General features: G+C 32.8%; 1 protein-coding gene across 1 annotated transcript in view; it reads left to right on the forward strand.

Annotated features, from left to right (window-relative positions):
* The window catches only part of LRP1B (LDL receptor related protein 1B), a 1,887,165-nt gene that overhangs the window by 1,370,407 nt on the left and 502,103 nt on the right, over nucleotides 1-14,655 (forward strand). Inside the window, 3 exon segments of the mRNA XM_021076285.1 lie at nucleotides 2,612-2,752; nucleotides 7,481-7,606; nucleotides 10,910-11,041. Coding sequence (XP_020931944.1) covers nucleotides 2,612-2,752; nucleotides 7,481-7,606; nucleotides 10,910-11,041 — 399 coding nt within the window.

Raw genomic sequence — 14,655 nt, forward strand, 5'->3', positions numbered from 1 at the left:
GAAGCTTTCTCCTGAAGGCACAGATAGATTTCTCCTGAAGGCACAGATAGATGCATGACATAAGGATATCTTATCAGGAGGGAGCTTTCAGGTTTTGCTTTAAGAGGTCAGGCTTTGGGTGCCACAAAGGTCAGAATGAAAGGAACCTTTTTGCAGAGCACCACCCTTAATATCCCAAACTATTACACTGAGTATCTTTAAAAGGAGCTCTGTTTATTTATTTATTTGAGACTTTCTATCAACCATCTATAAACACAAGGGAAAGGGTAAAAGAGATGGTAGGGGTAGGTAGCCTTACATATAAAAATATTTTCACTTAATCACCCTATTTTAACCTTTTTTTTGCACTTCCACTCTACTATTCTCAGGCTAAAATCAAGATCATCCAGAGTTCGGTGGAGAGGGCTGGTTTCCACTCTTCTGGAGCCTTTTTAAAATCACGTTCTAGGTTGCACCTTTATCTGCCCGTTTAACCATTTTCCTATTTCCATCCACATACAATCATGTTCACATGCCCTTCATTCTCTTGTTTATTATATGTGTTCATTATGGTTCTATTCTGCTTTATGTTTCAACATTTCTATCACAGTGGGAGAGTAGAAGAAACAGCAGTAGAAACACAGGGAGTTCCTGTTGTGGTGCAGCAGAAATGAATCTGACTAGTATCTATGAGGATACAGGCTCGATCCCTGGCCTTGCTCAGTAGGTCAGAGATCTGATATTGCCGTGAGCTGTGGTGCAGGTTGCAGATGTAGCTCAGATCCCACGTTGCTGTGGCTGTGGCATAGGCTGGCAGCTACAGCTCTGATTTGACCCCTTGCCTGGGAACTTCCATATTCTGCAGATGCAGCCCTACAAAGAAAAAAAAAAGTAGAAACACATGTGCTCAATCCACTATACTGTGCCAAACACCTTTCAAAAACATCTAAGTTAGGAGTTCCTGTTGTGGCGCAGTGGAAACAAATCAGACTAGGAACCATGAGGTTGCGGGTTTGATCCCTGGCCTCGCTAAGTGGGTTAAGGATCTGGCATTGCTGTGGCTCTGGCATAGGCCAGCAGCAACAGCTCCAATTTGACCCCTAGCCTGGGAATCTCCATATGCTGAGGGTGCGGCCCTCAAAAGACAAAATAAAAAAATCTCTAAGTCAAAGTTTCTAACCTTTTTCTTCACAGGGAATATCTCTGTTCTTATATAAATGTTGGAGTGTAAATGAAAGGATAAATGAATTGGCTACTCAACTTCACTGTCATAATCTAAGTTCCATATTTATATGTCAAGAGAAAGAAGAGTAAACTCTATCCATCTATGGAAGGAGAGGCTATAGAAATGAAATTAATACCAGAAACTGAAATCAGGGTTGATTCATAACCTGGGTCCACTATTCGTTCTATTACCCAGGGAAAACTACTTCTCATTCCTTCAATATTCTTAACTGCAAAATGGTTTAATAATGGCGGTACTTACCTTATAGAACTCTTGTGAAGATTAAATGGATTAATCTGTCTACAATGTTTAGAATTGTGCACTGCACAAAATAAGATTTAGGAAGGGATGGTCATTGTTTGTATTATTCTTCTCGTAATGCATGAAACCAGGCTTTGGTTCAGTCAAAATATCCTGGCATTTGAATGAGAATAATTGTACCTTGAAGGTCAAGACTACATTGTTTTGTTCACTAAGTTCAGTAACCTTACTTTAACTTCTAGGTTGAAATCAATGTGGTCTCAATTGTCATTAATTAAATTCTCAATGATAGTTCAAAACTTTTAAAATTAACTTTATTTAACATTATTTCATTACCTTACATTTTTTAATGTACTCATCATGGAGTCTTAGAAAGAACACATGTTTTAGAGAGAGAAAGACCATCAAATGTGTAAATTTGACTGAGATGGTTAATCTCTGTGAATCTCAGAATCTTCATCTATGAAAAGAAAAGTTATAATAGCAGCCTTATAGTTTTTCTATGACAATTTGACATAATATAATAATAAATGTATAATTTTCACTAGAATTCTAGCTACCTGACTACTTTTTTATCTGTGCCACATTGCAGGGTCTCTGCTTCCAAAGGATTACTCAGTACAAGTTAATAATGTACATTATTAAAATTTTGGAGAAAGGAGTATAAACTGAACAGAAAATAAGTTACTATAACTGAAGAATCCAGGAATGGAGAGTACTGATTTAAGAGCTTATACACTTTAAACACAACTTAGAGAACAATCTTTTTTGTACTTTCAGTTTAGATATTTTGTTGGATTTTGCAGTTCATTTACAGACATAGTACAATATTACTATGATCATTATTAAGTGTATAGAAAATAAAATCTGTATTCCATATTAATTTGGAATATAATTTTATTTATGTCATTTAAGAAAAAGAAAAGTTAATGTTAAGACTCTCATTGACGAGAGAGAAGAAAAATATAAACACTGAAATGTACTGTAGTTTACATATTTAAAAGTCAAAGTGATTTTGCTTTTTCCCTTAGAAACAGTTTGAGAATTTAACAAAAGAAATCAGAAAGCATTATAGTTTAATAGCTTTTTATTATTAGTTAATAAGATGATTGTCTCTTTCATAAAAAAATCTTTTCATTTTTATAGATAAGAAACTGTGGTGGGCAGACCAAAACTTAGCTCAGCTTGGAACCTGCAGCAAAAGAGATGGAAGAAACCCCACAGTTCTAAGAAATAAGACTTCTGGGGTTGTTCATATGAAAGTGTATGATAAAGAAGCACAGCAAGGTAAGTCACACGGTAATGAATTTGTGCTGCCTTTTGAATATATAATGTTCTCTTTTTTCATATTATTTTCAATTCAACAATTGAAGTTTCCTATTTTTGCTCTTAATGAAAATGCTGCTTCATACTGTAGAAGAAATGCCTTTAGCATAAGGTATATAATGAGCTTTCAAAACATTAGCAAAGCTGCCCAAGGAATCTTAATTTGTCAGGTCTTCAAAGAGGTCTTATTCAGTTCTTGATTTAAAAATATAAGACTAAGGGAAAAAAAATGCCAGCAAAATATAGTCACTGTATAATTAAGCCCAGAAACTAAATAAATGAGTGGACTTCAAATAGACTATGTTGATGCAAGAATTTCATAACAAAAAGCACCACATTGTTTGGCTCTAAGCATTTGGCTTTTTTTGTTTTTGCTTGTCCAAATGGTGTGCAGTGAAATGGAGTGAGAGAACTAACAGATGGTTTACATAGGTGGACTTGTCACAGTGCCCAAATGGCAATTAGATTAGAGATGCCAGCCAGTACAGCCCCACACCTGCTAGACTTTTCTTAGTTTGGGGTTCATGATCCATGACATTAGCAGAACTCCCTTCCTAGAAAAAAATATTGTTTTGTATTCTGCTCTCCTTAATCTCTGCCGTGAAAATCCTTTGCTTCATATACTTTCCTCTTAGGAAAAATTTTCAAGAAAATTTAAAAGGATTTTTAGCTAAAGGATTTGGGCATGTAGACCAAAGCAGATTAAGAGAAGAAATAAGAAGAGTGAACCAAGGGGATCACTAATTCTGAACACAGGTGACAACAATCAAGCAGGCAGGACTGATTAGCAATATCAATTGAGAGTCATTCCTGCATATCTGGAGTCAAAATGAAGACCAGATTCAACATGGTTGCCTTTTCTGAAAAAAGCTTGGGTCAAATTTTGGTCTGGAATATACTTTCTTGTCTGGAGTAGCAGGAACTGTATTTCTTTATCATGAAAAAAAATATTTTTAAGATAATTGATTTATAAAACAATCTGAACTGATTCCTGGGATCCTTTCATGATTCAGAATAGATCGACACCCAAACTCTCATGCACAAAGCTGTATTTGTTTTCTGATACATATATTTTTTTTTGGTCTTTATCCATAACAATGAACAGCAGTGTTTTCACTGGGAATTATGTAAGAGAAACATTTTTTTATCAAAATAATAATTCTGGCATTCAAGCCATAGAAAATAGATATATAACTGGCAATAAAACACAGGTACTCAATAAATAAAATATGGCATTTTTGTGAATTTCAATGCAATATACTTGTGAAGTGTGAAAATTTATAGTACTATGATAAACCTTTGGTTCATCGTCTATACTGAATGAGATTGTATCTGAGAATCTACAACATTACACAACAGAGCAGAAAAGAGAGACCATAATTCCAAACCTCTTAAAAAATCTACATTCACTTCTTCAAAATGTGAACAAACACATACTTTATTTGCAAATGTAATTACTATATCGAACTTTTCCAGATACAATTCTAATAAAGTTTCTTTGAGGAAAAATTCAGTGTATCATGCTTGTCCCAGAATATTCATGTCAACAAGATCCCCCTCATCCTTTAAGAATTTGATCCTGTAGGTACAGTTTTGGCTTCTAGGCACTGTGAAAATATCACCAAACTGACAAAGACCTCTAGTACTTAGAAATTAATGGTGTAATGTGACTAAGCTTAAAATACAGAGAAAATACTGTTTTTACTAGAAGAATATGCTGATAAAAGCATCTGTATTAAAGACAATCCCATTAACAGAGTCACAGCAGGGAGCTTAAAAGCTTCATTAGTATGAAATATGAGCAATTTAGGACTATTTAAGGTGTTAACATTACTACCACTTTGGATTTCAAAGTACAATTACCTACTTCATTTATCTTCTTTGACATAGATCACTGGAGAGCTGAGACTTCTTGTTAGCCAAGTGGACCTTCTAGCTCCACTAGAGAACTGAAGAATGTAGTTTCGACATCAATCTCATTACAAAAATACTAAGCCAAGCCAGTATTTCTAACTTGCTAGATAGTCACTATCTAAATTATTGCTTTAAAAAATTTCTTTAATATTTTTCCTACATCAAAATCAAATCTATATTGAACAGGCAAAGATTCTTATTGAAATAATGATTCTTTTTTTAAAACTTTTTCTTTTTCATGATCATTTGCCTTTAGAGAATAAACAAATGGAACATGAAATATATGTTGTACAGAATGATTGTTGACATGGTTAATTTTATTATTTACAAAAAATGTAATACATTATATGTTTCTATTATTTCTATTGTGTTTAAAAATGCACAGTCCAGAAGCTCCCTTTTCTTCTTTTTTCATTTTTTTTTTTTTTTTTGCTTTTTAAGGGATACATCTGTGGCATATGGAAGTTCCCAGGAGGCTAGGGGTTGAATCAGAGCTATAGCTGCCTGCCTACACCATAGCCACAGCAATACCGGATCCAAGCCACATCTGCAACATACACCACAGCTCATGGCTACCCCAGATCCTTAACCTACTGAGCAGGGCCAGGGATCAAACCTGTATCCTCCTGAGGATTCATTTCCACTGAGTCACAATGGGAACTCCTTTCACATGTTTTTGATATTATCAAGATTATATAATCCCTCATTTTCTCTTGTTTTTATAAATCATTATGTAATCCATTTTTCTTTACTTCTTCAATTCCTTTATTTTCCCTCTCTCCATTTGGTGTTTTTTTTTCAACCTTAGTTAACTATCACTTTTTAATCTCTTCCCAAAATTTGAATCTTTCGTGGTAGTTGAAATAAATCTATACTCAAATGCACATCTCTATAGACTGGCATTATATTATTATGCATTCACATGCTTTCTATAAAATGAAATGTGCATGTAGTCAGTATAGAATTATTATAGCTTTAGAAATATAATTGTCTTCTGTTGAAATATTCAGAGAACTAAACATTCATCTTAGTATGGTTAGTCAGCTTGGGAAAAAAGGGAATACATCAATTAATCTCCATTAGTTTATGTAAGAGATAAATGTAATCATTTCAAAAGTTCAAGTCAACTCAAATCCTAGTCTGTGGACCTACATAAGAACTACTGGCAGTTATTGGAAATAAGCAGAGAAAGTGGTAGACCTCCTGATGAGAAGTCTCCCCAGATGAGAATATTTCACGTCAAAAATGACAGAACTTGTGACAGGTTTGATTGAACAATTAAATCCCATCAGACTGTCTAGAATTTAAGAGATGAGAAATAATGAGCTTCATTGGTATTTTGAATTTTCCATAGAACACTATTAATATATGGCTTTCAACATGCTTTGTAAATCTCACTGGATTTACTGCACTTCATATAAGTTTGAACATCCACTAAATGGCATTTCATGTCCTAGAATAATAAAAATGTTGTAAAAATGGGATATTTAATTAACTTGTTGGATGAGATTGTAAATTACTTAACTTCATGCTACCAGCTATAATTAGCACATTGGGCCTAGTAAATTCAATGGAACATCTTAATTGAAGGCCTACCTATGATCACCTGACTAATATTTGTCATTGCTACTACACAGTAATAAGGAAAATTAATATGCCAATTAATTAGATAAGTCTTATGGGTGTCTTTTAAATATATTTCAGAAGAATTATGTTCCTTAGAATGGCAAAATTTAGTTCCTCACTTTAAAAAAAAATAGATTTACATATATGTATATATGTACCTCTTCTCTTTTAATGGTATGATTTTTCAGTTGAGTCAGTATTGTAATTTAATAATTATTTATTGGAGACATTTGGATAAAATGTTCTTGAAAGGAAGTAACTGTAGAGTTTAAGTGAAATTTAGAAGTCAAAAAAGTGATTTCTGGGACTTTCCATTGCAGTGCAGCAGAAACAAATCTGACCAGTGTCCATGAGGTGTGATTCCAATCCCTGGCCTTGGTCAGTGGGTTAAGGATCCGATATTGCCGTGAGCTGTGGTGTAGGTCACAGACACAACTTGAATCCCATGTTGCTGTGGCTGTGGTGTAGGCTGCCAGCTGTAACTGCCATTAGACACCTAGCCTGGAAATTTTTATATGCTGGAGGTACAGCCCTTAAAAAGAAAATAAAAAGTCAAAAAAGACATTTCTTGGTTTCTGTGATCTTGATATGTCACAAAGATCTATGACCATGTTGACGACGCATTGATTTCCTTTTGCTTTTTTAAAACTATGAATCTTCTCAAGTATCTTACTTTATTTAAAAAATTAATTATTTATTATAAATGTATTTCTATTGAGACATAATGGACAGATAATGTTTAAACATATAATGTGTTGATTTGCTGTGTTTATATATTGCAATGATTATAACCATAGGGCTATTACATCACATAATTATCATTTTTTTGTAACAAGAACAATTAAGATCTAATTTCTTAGCAATTTTGAATTGTATTCAAATTGTATTTGATGTTAAATTGAAACTTAAATTGTTTATACTATTGACTATAATCACTATGCCATGCCTTTTTTTTTAGATCAGACTTCAGCCAGAAACTGCTACTTCAAATTCTTTAAGGGAATAAAATATGATACTAACCAATGTGAACCAGCTGCATTTATAAATTGATAATAGCATAAACATTTGTTCAAATTTTTAATATTGAGTGATACTGTCTTTAGTTTTCTTGAATTTTACGTTTCTTTTGTTTGTTTTCCTTCTTTGTAGGCAGTAATTCCTGCCAACTCAATAATGGTGGATGTTCTCAGCTTTGTTTACCAACGTCTGAAACAACAAGGACTTGCATGTGTACAGTGGGATATTATCTCCAAAAGAACCGCATGTCATGTCAAGGTATAAGGTTTTGAAAAATCTTGGATTCAGATTCATTTACTTCATCTATACAGGTTTTAGGCAATTAACATCAGTCAAAAAATTAGGAAAAATAATGTTAGCTTGTTATTAGGACAATGGTACTCATATATATGGGATTTTTTAATGTGTCTAAAATTTTTTTTTGGCTACACCTGCAGCATATGGAAGTTCCCAGGCCAGAGATCAAATCCAAGCTGCAACTACAGCCTATACCACAGCTCTAGCAACTCTGGATCTTTAACCCACTGCTGGGCCAAGAATTGAACCCACACCTTGGCAGCAACCTGAGCCACTGCAATCAGATCCTTAACCAGCACAGAGGGAACTCCCTAAAATATTTTAAGTGATGCTGTTTTTGTAAAACATCCCAAATTTTTAGTTATTTTCAGGAACTACAGTTTATTATCAAGCCTTTAACCAAACACTGTAGAAACTAACTTCAACTTAAACAAGCAAAAGTTTGAGTGAAAAAACAGTGGTTGATTGTTTGCAGTTACTATCCAATTTGAATTTAGTTACATTTACTTTCAAGTATTTAGGAGAAGATACCAAAGAATATGTCGTTCCTCAGGTTTGCTTAACTGAAGGAGAAGAGCATTGCAGAAGATCTGAAATCTAAGAAATCTGCTTCCTATTTCTTGCTTTCAGAGTCTACTTCTAGAAGAGCTTTGGTTCTAGAATGATCTTTCCATCCAGTGATCATAGCTTAATTTTATTTTTTAAAAAGTTTTCAATCTCATATGAGAAATATGTATGTTAATATTATCATATATTTTATTTTAAATCAAATGTTTATATGACACATTTTGCAACAGACATTGTTCTGAGTACCTGGAATATATTAATTCACTTAATTCTCCTAATTAAGTGAAGTAGGTCTCTCGTTACCTCCATTTAGAGATAAAGAAACTGAGAAACAAAGACATTAACTAGCTTGCCAAAGTCACATATTGTTTTGATTTTCATTTCCATGATAATTAGTGATGTTGAGCATATTTTCATGTTCCTGTTAGTCATTGTCTCTTCTTTAGAAAAATGTCTATTCAGATACTTTGCCCATTTTTAAATGGGGTTGTCTGGGTATTTTTTCATATTGATTGTTTGAATTCTTTGTATATTTTAGATATTAACCCTTTATGAGATATCATATTTTCTCCATTCTGTAGATTGCCTTGTCATTTTGTTGACAGTTTCCTGAGGGGTGCAGAAGCTTTTTAGTTTGATGTAGTACCATTTGTTTACTTTTGTTTTGTTGTCTTTCTTTTTGGTGCCAAACTGAAAAAAAAAAATCTCAGAGACCAAAGTCAAGGAGCTGGCTACCTATGTTTTTCTTTTAGGAATTTTATAGTTTCAGGTCTTACATTTAAGTCTTTAATTCTTTTTGAGTTTACTTTTGTATATGGTGTGAGAAAGTAGTCCAGTTTGATTCTTTTGTATATCCAATTTTCTTAGCACCCTATATTGAAGAGGCTATTTTTTTCCACCATTGTATAATCTTGCCTCCTTTATCATAGATTAATTGACCATATAAATGTGGCTTTATTTCTGGGCTCTCTATTCTGTTCTGTTGAACTAAGTGTCTGATTTTGAGCCAGAGTCATAAAATTTTGATTACTGTAGCTTTGTAAAATATTTTACAATCAGGGAGTATGATGCCTTTAGCATTATTCTGCTTCCTCAAGATTATTAGGGTCCTTTGGCATTCCATACAAATATTAGGATTATTTGTTCAAGTGTGGTAAAAAATGCAATTAGTATTTTGATAGAGATTGTATTAAATATGTAGATCACTTTGGGTAGTATGAACACTTTAACAACATTAATTCTTCCAATCCAAAAGCGTGGTACATTATTCCATTGTTTTGGGTTGTCTTCAATTTCTTTCGTCAACATCTTAATCATTTTCAAAGTATAGTCTTTCACCTCTTTGGTTAGATTTATTACTAGGTACTTTATTCTTCTTGATGCAGTTGTAAGGGGAATTGTTTTCTTAATTTCTCTTTCTAATAGTTTTTTATTAGTATATAGAAATGCAACAGATTTCTAAATACTAAGTTGGTATCTTGCAACTTTACAAAATTCATTTATTAGTATTAATAATTTTATTTTTTTATTTCTGTGGTGTAGTCCTTTAGGTTTTCTATATATAATATCATGTCATCTTTGAACAGTGACACAGTTACTTCCTCCTTTCCAATTTGAATTACTTTTATTTCTTTTTTTCTGTGTATGGCCGTGGCTAGGACTTCCACTACTATGTTGAATAGAAGTGGTGATAGTGGGCATCCTTGTTTTATTCCTGGCCGTAGAGGAAATGCTTTTAACTTCTCACCATTGTATATGATGTTAGTTGTGGACTTGTCATATATGGCTTCTATTAATTTGAGGTGTATTCCCTCTATACCTACTTTGTTGAAGCTTTTTTTTTATCCTAAATGGAAGTCGAATTTTGTCAAAAGCTTTATCCATGTCTGTTGTGGTTATCATATGATTTTTATCCTTAATTTTGTTAATGTGGCATGTCACATGGATTGATTTGTGGATATTTAACCATCTTTCCATACCTGGCATAAATAATATTTTATCATCCATTGTGTAGAATCCTTTCAACATATTGGTGAATTTGGTTTACTAGAATTTGTTGACTATTTTTGCGTCTTTGTTCCTCAGTGATATTGCTGTGTGATTTTCTCTCTTTTTTTGTGGTGTCTTTAGTTTTGGTATTAGGGTAATGCTCTTCTTACAGAATAGATTTGGAGATGTCCCATCCTCTTAAATTTGTTTGGAATAGTTTGAGAAGGATCCCAAGATCCCAAAAGTAGCTGCTGCTAGTGTCTCAGTCTTCAGGGGGTATCCCAATTGCCACTTGTCTCTCAGAGAGGCTCTTCAAGATCAGCAAGTGAATCTGACCCAGGCATCTTTCAAACAACTAATTCTGTGCTGGGACTTGGAATATATGAGATTTTGTGTGCTCTCCTTAAGAAAGGAGCCTCTGTTTTCTTTATTTCTCTGGCTCTCCCAAACATTAGTCCAGCTGATTTTCAAAGCCCCTCCTATACATCTTGTTGTGTATCCTTCTTTATATCTTTAGTTGTGGAGAATGATTTCTGCTTACCTTCATATTGTTCTTAAAGACAGTTACTTAGTATACAGTTGTAATTTTGGTGGGCCTGTGGGATAAGATGAGTTCAGGGTCTTTCTATTCTGCCATCTTGATACCCCTCCTGCTTATGAAATTATTTTAATGTTAAGCATTCATTTTGGACTTTTTTTTTAATATAGGTATAGAGTCATTTCTTATGTACTCGGTTCATGAAGGAATCAGGGGAATACCTCTGGAACCAACTGACAAAATGGATGCTTTGATGCCTATATCAGGAACTTCATTTGCTGTGGGAATAGATTTCCATGCAGGTAGTAGCTTTTTATTCATAATTTGTGTTTATTGCTTTCTCTCAATTTATTAAACATGACAGAAATGTAACCTTTCCATCTGTACTCTGATGTTCATGATGAGGAATAAGAAAACAAATTAGAAATGAAATTCTAAGCCTAACGCAATTGTTTTAAAAATGCTTTCTCTGGGAAAAAAAATCAAGTAAAATTTTCCTAAGATACAGCATTTGAATTGCAAATCCATTAAAATGTCATGATTGGAATTTAGTTGGTTCATTTTTACTTCTATATTTTAAAATTTTTTGAATGACACTTTTACTTTTATCAACTATAAATATAAAAATATATAAAACATGTTGGTTTATTATTTACTTAAACATAATCATTTAAGGTATTTTTAGGATGTGTTGATCAATTCTAATATAGGTAGTATCAAATTAAATTCAAATAATGGAAATAATTATAAATGCTAAGCCTTTTTATATTACTTTTCAATACAGTAGCTATCATTTCAGAGTCAAATTTTTACTTACCTTACCTTCTTATTTTAGCAAACAGTGAAAGAAAGAAGATTGGACACTGTCATTTTGTTATGTCTAACAAAAATGTGTGATTGGGAATTGATAGTAGAAACTATTAAATTTACTAAAGTAAATAAGTTTTTTATGCTAGTTGCTAGATTCAGATTTAGCATAAGTATTAATATTTAGATTTGTTTTTCTACACTTCTCTCATTAATATTCAGATTTATTTTTCTACACTTGAGGGATTCAATTTTGAAAAACAAGTCTCTCTGACTCTCATCCAACTAAATCACCTGCTTCCTGAGTTAATGTTTGAGTGTTAAAGGTACATATACAATGTTTCCAGTATTTTCTTTATATATTTGTAAATTAATTTTAACAAATGTTAAAAATTGTTCTTTGATATGTAATCTTAAAGAAAAAAAATCCTTAAATATCAGCACATGAGCTTCAGGTAGTAAGCCTCTTTTTATCCCTTAGCTCTAACACGTTTTGTTCAATCATGTGTTAATGAAATTTTTGACTACAAATTTATGAATTCGGGGGATTTTCACATACAGTTTAATGATGATTTTTTTTCTTAAGTAAATTATTTGCACCAAATATTTGGAATCAGAGGCAAATTTCTTATATTTCTTAAATGGATTTTCCAAGGGGAAATGTAGAAAATATAGCATATTTTACTGAACAATATGTTACTTTTGCCTAAATTAGTGAGGTTTTTTTTTTTTTTTTTTTTTGTCTTTTTAGGGCTGTGGCATATTAAGGTTCCCAGGCTAGGGGTAGAATCAGAGCTGTAGCTGCTTGCCTATGCCACAGCAACACAGGATCCAAGCATCCAAGCTGCATCTGCAAACTACACCACAACTCATGGCAACGCCAGATCCTTAACCCACTGAGTGAGGCCAGGAATCCAACTGGTGTCCTCACGGGCATTAATCCAATCTGAGCCATGAAGGGAATTCCAAAATCAGTGCAATTTTTGATCAAACAAGACTATTGAATCCAACTTCATTATTTGTGGAAGCCTTACTACCCTACCATGAATAATCTACCCTGCCTCTTATTTACATGCATATTGTTCTTTAGAATTTTATTGTATAGGATTTAGTAGGTATAAAACTAAAAAAATTTTGAATTTCCTGAAAAGATTTTATAAATACATGCATATATATATTTTACTAAGTATCCATACTCCTTTGTTTTATCTAGTTTCATGCATTGATTCCTTTAAAGACTCTATATGATTTTTTGAAGTATTTGATAAGTTTCCAAATGCAAATATTAAATAAGCTCTTTAGTCAAATGCCCTGATTAGATCATTAGTAAATCTCTTGTTCTTTAAGGGCAACCTGATTCTTTGTATATGTTGAATTCACTCTCTGAGTTTTTGTATTGGTCCTGAAATTGTTAAATTTCATATAATGTACATGTGAGAGGATTTTATTTGCAAAGAATGGTATTCTCTGTTTCTAAATTCTTATTAATTATTAATATTTTATATAAATATTATATATCAAAGTAGTTTTTCAATAGAGTAATTATTAGTTATTAGTTAAAATTTTGTTTTCTTCATATTGTGCCTGCCATGTTTTTAAATTACATTCCTGTAAAGAAATTATTTTTAAGAAAGTAATTTCTTTTAAATATCAAATGATATAAACATATGGAATGGTCATATGAAATTAGAATGGTCAGGGGAATCTATTAAAATTTCCACTGTAAATCAGAAAGCATCAAGATATAACTTGTTTTGAAATCAAAGAGGGCCAGAGACCTCGATTCCAGTGAAACACATGGTAGGAAGAAGCCAGACTTTTGCAACAGACAGCTTGGATTCTAATACCAGTTTAACTACTTACTAGTTTTATGACCTTGGGTATATTACTTACTTTTTCTGAGGCTCAGTCTCCTCACTTTTGAGTGTATGGGTATATTTATATCAATGTTTGCCAGCATTTGGCACAATGCTTGGTCTACATGAATGCTCAGAAAGTAGCAAAGATATCTATTAGTAGAAAGAAATAAATTGTAGAAATTAGAATATGTGATATATATTTACAGATATGCTCTACAAGCTGTATTTAAACTTCCAGTTAGCAAATAATTTATTTTCTGTTCTTTTCGTACTATTTTTTCTGTTCAGCTATCTGCATAGATTAATAGTTGTTTCTTAACTTCTTGGGGACAGAAATAGTAGGTTAGTAAATGTCTCTATTTAAAATGAACTAACTACTGCAATAATGATAATGAGAAATCTGTAGAGCATATATGCAAAGATTAAATAAAATCAGCAGCTATACAGATGCAGAGCAAGTAAGAGAAGTAAGAGGTCACATTCTCCTTCTCCTACAAACATGTCAAGGAAGCACAGCTGCATGTAAAATGACTTGCACAAAACATCAACTGAAGCTGGTAGAAGAACTTAAACCTCCATAAAGGCAAGAAACTCTTGACATAACTAGGTAAAACAAAAGAAAAAAAGAGAGAGAGAGAAAAGGAATCAGGATGGGACTAGCATTCCTGAGAGGGTGCTATGAAGGAGAAAATGAACCTATATCCTGGGGAGCCACCTAAGTGATGGAAAGATCAGCCAAGTTGGAGGGACCTCAGAGTCACCAAGAAAAGCATAGCAGCTGGAGAGAGGGACTAGAAAATATAAAGAGGAGCCAAGAAAATTTAGAAAACTCATTTACAGAGATACAAACTGAGTTAAATACAATAAAGAGCAGAATGAATAATGCAGAGGAATGAATTAGTGATTTGGAAGATAGAATAATGAAAATCTCTCAATCAGGTCAGCAGACAGAAAACCAAATGATAAAACATGAAAGTAATATAAGAGATCTATGGTATAACATAAAGTGGGCCAATCTACAAATAATAGAAATTCCAGAAGGACAAGAAAAAGAAAAGGGTACTGAAAATATATTTGAAGAAATTATGGTTAAAAATTTTCCAAATCTGAAGAAAACTGATACCAAGATATAGGAAGCACAGAGGGCCTCAAACCAGTTGAACCCAAATAGGCCCATACCAAGACATATTATAATAAAAATGGCAAAAGTTAAAGAGAGGATTCTAAAGGCAGCAAGAGAAAAACAAAGC

The sequence above is a fragment of the Sus scrofa genome, chromosome 15 (assembly GCF_000003025.6).
Source record: "Sus scrofa isolate TJ Tabasco breed Duroc chromosome 15, Sscrofa11.1, whole genome shotgun sequence".
Classification (NCBI taxonomy): domain Eukaryota; kingdom Metazoa; phylum Chordata; class Mammalia; order Artiodactyla; family Suidae; genus Sus; species Sus scrofa.